Source organism: Oryx dammah, unplaced genomic scaffold (assembly GCF_014754425.2).
Source record: "Oryx dammah isolate SB20612 unplaced genomic scaffold, SCBI_Odam_1.1 HiC_scaffold_24, whole genome shotgun sequence".
Classification (NCBI taxonomy): domain Eukaryota; kingdom Metazoa; phylum Chordata; class Mammalia; order Artiodactyla; family Bovidae; genus Oryx; species Oryx dammah.
The window spans coordinates 84,251,697-84,257,865 of record NW_024070208.1 but is presented as its reverse complement, the minus strand read 5'-3'; the positions used below and the strand labels follow the sequence as shown (position 1 = coordinate 84,257,865).

Genomic DNA, 6,169 nt, shown 5'->3' with positions numbered 1-6,169 from the left:
AGGCCGAACTATAGAACTATTTTTTTTTTTTTGGTCAATTATTTCTCGTTCCGTGATGACAGTGTAAAGTCTACAAAATAATCTATCGATTTTTACTCCCGCCCTTCCTCTTTAATGCAACTCCAAGGACACTGTGCCCTCTCCCCCGGGCTTCCCTCAGTTTCATTTCATGCTGATAATTTTTCTTTCTCCTTCGTCAGATTAACTCATTGTATCTTGAGTTCATAAAGCATGATTATAAATTCAGCACGTTTCAAATTTATAGGGAAAAACGGACTTCTCGCTCTTAAATTTATTGACTCAAAGCTCGATGCAATTTTTTTTTTAGGGTGGGGGGTTCTTTTTTTCGTTTTTAGAAGAAAGGCTTTTTAGGAAACTACGTACATAACCTGAACCCCCCTCCGCACATCGCGACGCCGCAAATAAAGATTCCACAGCGCACTTACATGAAATAATACAAAACAAACCGAAAAAGATGAAAATGCTCAGATACAGAAAGTTTTACAAAACCCAGAATAACGCTGCCGCCTGAAAGGGGTGGGTGGGGGGAGTCTCTTTGTATAAATTAACAAACCGACCCTCCCCAAAGCCGTAACGACTGCCAAAACTCGTGTTTGGCGTCGCCTCCCTACACAGCTAACAGATGAGACCCGCTCCCCGCGCCGCCGGTACCCGACGCCGTCAGGAGGCGACGCGAGATGGAAGCGGGCGCGCGGTGCGGTAGGAAAGTTGGGAGTCGCCTCGTGCTTGCTTCGGTCTCTGTGTCCCCTCGAGCAAAGAAGACGCTTTCTGCCTCCTCCGCGGATGGATGATAAATACTGTACAAAAGTCTCAAGAAAACACCGGAGTTCAGACTCCGACGCGTAACCGTCCCGCCGAGCGGGCCCCGGGAGCTCGCGGTCGGGGGGGCCGGGCGGCGCCGGGCACGCGGCGCCAGTGTCTTCCTCTTCGGGGGAACGTGGACAGGTCTGCGCGGAGGCCGGCCGGCCGCGGGCTGCCCGCGCCCCTAGATGTGCGTCAGGGGCACCGTGCCGTTGACGCCCGCGCCCGCGCCCTGGTAGTGCTGCGGCAGCGAGTGCAGCCGGCTCTGCGCCGCCGCCGGGTCGCCGCCCTCGCCGGCCGGCAAGTACATGCTGATCATTTCGCGCAGGTCCCCGGGGCACGGCGCGCGCGAGTGCGCCGCGGCCGGCGGGCTGCCGCTCGGCTCCGACTTGACGAGCGAGCCCAGCGCGCCCAGGGCGCCCGACGACGCGGCCGCCGCCGCCGCCGCCGCCGCCACGGCTGAGTTCTGGTGCGCGCCGCCCGCGGCGCCGTAGGGGAGGCCGCCGTAGCCCGAGGGCGAGGCGCCCATGTAGCCCTGCGAGTTGGAGATCGGGCTGTACTGCAGTGCGCCCATGTCGTAGCGGTGCATGGGCTGCGGGTTGTGCGGGTGTGCGTGCGGGTGGTGCGCGTGCGGGTGCGCGGGGTGCGCGTGCGGGTGCGCGCCTCCCGCGCCCGGGTGCTGCCCGTAGGCCAGCTGCGCCTCCTGCATCATGGCCGCGGCGGCCGCCGCCGCCGCCACCGAGCCGGGGTAGGCGCCGTTGGCCCAGCCGTTGACGTGCGCGTAGCCGCCGCCCGCCGCGCCTCCGGGGCTCTCGAGCCGCTGGCCCACGGCCGCCGCGCCCACGCCCACGGCCACGGCCGCGCCGCCGCCCGCGCCGGCCGCCAGCAGCCCGCCGGCCAGCGAGTACTTGTCCTTCTTGAGCAGCGTCTTGGTCTTGCGCCGCGGCCGGTACTTGTAATCCGGGTGCTCTTTCATATGCAGCGCGCGCAGCCGCTTGGCCTCGTCGATGAACGGCCGCTTCTCGGCCTCGGACATGACCTTCCACTCGGCGCCCAGGCGCTTGCTGATCTCCGAGTTGTGCATCTTGGGGTTCTCCTGGGCCATCTTGCGCCGCTGACCGCGGGACCACACCATGAAGGCATTCATGGGCCGCTTGACCCGGTCCTGGTTGGCCTTGGAGCCCCCGCCGCCGCCGCCGCCCCCGCCCGCCCCGGCCGGGCCCGACAGGTTCGTGGGCGCCTGGGCGCCGCCGGGCGAATGCAGGTCGGTCTCCATCATCATGCTGTACATCGGGGCGGCTCGCGGGTTCACCGGCGCCGCGCGGAGAGGGCCGGGCGCATAGACGGCCGGGGAGGGGGATGGAGAGGGGCTCAGACGGAGCGAGGCGCGGGCGGGGGCGTGAGGTCCTGGCGGAGAGAAGAGTGCGGAGAGGTGGAAGCGACAACGGCACGAAAGAGGCAGGGACACACGCACTTAGCGCCGGTCCGGCTCACGGCTGGAAAGTTTCTCTGAAGCGCCAACCACTTGCCGAAGAGGCCGAGGGCCGGGTCGCCGTCGCCGCAGCCGGGTCGCCCTCGGCGGCGCGGTGCCAACAGCTGCAGGCGCGGCCAAGTTGCAGCTCCACTTTCCGGGGCGCAGCGGTGCGCGGGGCCCGGATCGGGGCTCGCCGCCGCCGCCGCCGCGCGGCTCCTTCCTCCCGCGCTCGGTCCTCCGCGGCCTCCAACTCCGGGGTTGCAACTTCTAGCAGGGCGGCGCGCCGCGTGTGCTGGGCATGTGCCGGTCCCAGGTGCCCGGGGGGAGCGAGTCGCCGAGGGGAGCGGGAGGGGGGCGCGGGGGCGGGGGGCGATCACGGTGCAGCCGGGGAGGGGGGCCGGGGGCCGCGCAGGGAGCGCAGGCGCGCGGAGAGGGCCTGAGAGCGGGGCGGCCGAGCCCGGGACGCGCTGCCTGCTGCCTGCCCGGGGCCGTGCGCTCGGAGCGGAGGCGCACGCGGGGCCGGCGGCGCGCGGGGCCCAGCAGCCATACGCCGAGCCCGGGCTGCCATTAAATGAGCGCGCCGCGGCCAATGGGAGCCGGCGGCGGCGGCGATTTGCATGGCGCGCTGGCGAGTGACGTGGGGAGGGGGGTAGGGGCGCCGGGCGCGGGCGGCGGAGCGGGAGGAGCGGAGGGAGGCGGAGGAGCAGGGGAGGAGGGAAGAGGGAGGAGGGAGGCGGCCGGGAGGGGGTCCACGCCACGCCGCTTCCCGAGCGCGCGCGGCGGCGGCGGCGAACCCAGAGCTCGCCCTCCTTGCCTCTCCCCGCCCGCGCGCTCCGAACGATTAACGAGCGGGTTTAAAAGCGAAGATGAAGAACGATTCCTGTGGGGCGAGGGGCGGGGGCCGGCAGCCCCGAGCCACGTTTAAAAGAGCTCCGAGGAGACGCGGCCCCTCTGCTCCCCCACCAGCCGACTCTGCGCCTGCTGGGAAGGGGGAAGTTGGAGGCCGGGGCGGGATGCTCGCCCCCTGCTCGGCCCGGGGGCCGGAAGGCTGGGCGCGCCCTCGGGAGCAGGGGAGACCTGCCGAGGCACGCAGCTGGAACACCCCCCCTTCCCCCGCCCCGCGGGCGCGCCCGCGAGGCCTGGACCGCTCCGTCCCCCTCCCAAGGCGCACGCTTCGCCGCCGGCGGGCTGAAGTTCTCAGCCCGTTCCCGTAGGGAAGGCCTCCGCGGTCCAGGCCACGAAGATCCCGAGCCGCGCGAGCGTCTGCGCCGGGCCCCGGTCCACGGCTGCTCTTAGCATCAGCCCTGAAGTCTTATTTTGGACGGGGTGGCGGGGGGTAATGAGTCTAGGGGTCGGCATCACGTGCTCTTCTCGGTGTGGCTTCCTCCTAAAATGGCCTTTCTAGGAAGGTTGAAGGCAACAAGATCTATCTGGAACCTAGTGGCTCAACGACAGTTGAAAAAGTTGGTTGAAATCGCAAACGAAGGATCTAGCCCACGCTCTTCTGGAGCCGTTTGCTTGAGAACTGCGAAAACTTCGTAAACGGAGGGTGGGGTCACCTGAACCCGAATTGGAAAGGTGGGGCTCGGGACTAGGTGGCGGACGCCCTTTTCCTGCTTTATGCAAACCAGACGCCTGTTTCCTGGAACGACAAGGCACAGACCTGCGGGTCTAACTGTTGGACCCCGAAGTGTTCTCAGTACCGGGAAGCACAGGCCCGTTCTCAAACACCAGTGCGCTCACGCTGTGGGTACAACCCCAGTGGTCTGAAAATGGCCTAAAGTCTTGCGGAAAATCCCTAGAGTCCTCGGGGAGGAACGGGGCGTCTCTGTGCGCTGCGGAGGGTGGTGCTTAGGGGACGGCTGGTGGATAAAGTGGTGCCCAACCAAAGCGCCCAACTGACCATCTTGTGACAAAAATAAACATATGATGATCGTTACAAGACGAGTTAAGAAGGCTGTTCAATATGTCGGGCAGCGAACACACGACGCCTCTTCCCCCACCCCTTAAAAAAATTCTGAGCTTGTGAATTTCCTGACCCTGTTGCTTGTCCCGGGTACAGGAATAATGCTCTCTTTCCTCTCAATTACTGTGATTATTACTGTTGCTTTTTATTATTATTATTATTTCAGGATTGTTGCAGTATGCAATGCAAGAGCAAATTGCCCTCTGCCGATTTAACTGCTTTCATTTCAGGCCATTCAGCATTTAATAGTGAACTCATCAAATATATAATTATATTATAAAGGAAACGTCATTTCATATTTATTTTTCACTAAATATCTAGGTTATAAACTTGGTTTTCAATTGCCTTCTTATTTCACCAATCGAGTTTGTTAAACCTTTTGATTTGTTTTATGCACTACCTCCAAATACCACTTGCATTGTGAATGAACAAAAAAAGGACAGGAATATTACTGAAGAATGCTATAGATCTCTTTCTCCTTTGGTAACTTAGGAGGCAATGGGTGTGCAGTGTGATCCAGTGGGTATGGAAAGTCAGCAAGACCGAAATAAAGGAAATGGTTTACAAATTATAAACTATATTATCTACTTAGCAATTGAAAGATTTCTTTCCTATGCTTTTCAATTTAAATTTTAAACTAAATAGCCTAAGACCCCCTGAAAACGCTTTGTGTGAACCAGGCTTGGCATCTTATTTTTCCATATCAATGGGGCAATTTATTTTATAAACACTCTGCACTCCAGTGTGCATTGCAGGAATGCTTTATGCTTTGGGGAACTTGGATAGCTGACTCGGAAATGGTCTGATTTCTTTCCACCACAGTCTTGAAAATTGTTTCCAAATACAAAGTTACCCTTGTTTTCCAGAGCATCTGAATAGGGGGTAAATGGTTTAGCCCTCCGTTAGAGCACGCTGGTGCTCAGCATCCCGGGAGCTCTCCATAGCCCTTTTCAGTGATGAGGTGGTCCCTGGGCCCAAGCTGGTGCAAGCGCTGTGGGTGCCCACTTGCACAAACATTAAACTCAAGCTGCAGGTGTAACTTGTTGCCAAGTGATGGATGATTGACAGCCGCCGCCTGTGCCAGTTAGGCAGTGGCAGGGCACTGCTTGCCGGAACTCCCGGTGCCTTCCTCCCTGGCATGGAGGCTGCGGAGCTTCACATGAGTCCCTGCCAGAGACAGCTTCTCCCGGCCTCAGCGTCTTACCCCTTGTGACCTTCGCTCCCTGTCACTCCTGAAGAAGACAGAAATGGTCCAAAACAGTTGGGAAAACACCTCCTCTCCCTGAGTCTGTGTTCCTCGCGCCTGACCCCCACCAGGTTGGCAGGGACCCTCTCCAAGGCCAGGCATTGCAGAATATGAAGACAGACTACACTGGTTCCAAGTACCATCAGAGCCCAGACCCCCAGCGATGGATTCGTTCACTGGTGAATGGCCGCATTGCTCTCTTAGCAACTCGGAAACTGCTTTATGCCTGTGTGTTCAGAGCGCCAAAGAGAAGATCAGCTTAGAAACGTGGATGAGTAACGGTGCTTTCTGTCCTTTTATTTAACTTTTGGGGACAATCCTCAAAGAGAATTCAGATCCAAGCCATCATTAGAGGAAATTATATACACACCCCTGTGCATATGTGTACACACAAGTGCACACAGATAACACACGCCTGTGCATAAACATGTATACAGACTATATGCACGTCTATATACATCTGCAGACACACATATGCATATGTATACACATGCACACACAGGATGTGCATGTTTACATGTGTGTGCACACGGAATACATGTATACACAGGACACACATATGCATTCATGGACACACTGCTGCACACAGAACATGTGCACACCTGTATATGCATGTATGTACCAAAGAATATACCCATCAATATACATACAGGTGTGTACC

At 59.4% G+C, this 6,169-nt stretch overlaps 1 protein-coding gene across 1 annotated transcript; it reads right to left on the bottom strand.

Moving 5' to 3' along the window:
* Positions 1 to 1,006: 1,006 nt before the first annotated feature.
* Positions 1,007 to 2,113, bottom strand: SOX1 (SRY-box transcription factor 1). The gene has a single exon (XM_040267463.1). It carries the CDS (start codon positions 2,111 to 2,113, stop codon positions 1,007 to 1,009), a length of 1,107 nt encoding a protein of 368 aa, XP_040123397.1.
* Positions 2,114 to 6,169: the final 4,056 nt, after the last annotated feature.

What these genes read in the sequence shown, in the direction of transcription:
- SOX1 (XM_040267463.1), bottom strand. Translation starts at nt 2,113, where the DNA reads ATGTACAGCATGATGATGGAGACCGACCTGCATTCGCCCGGCGGCGCC.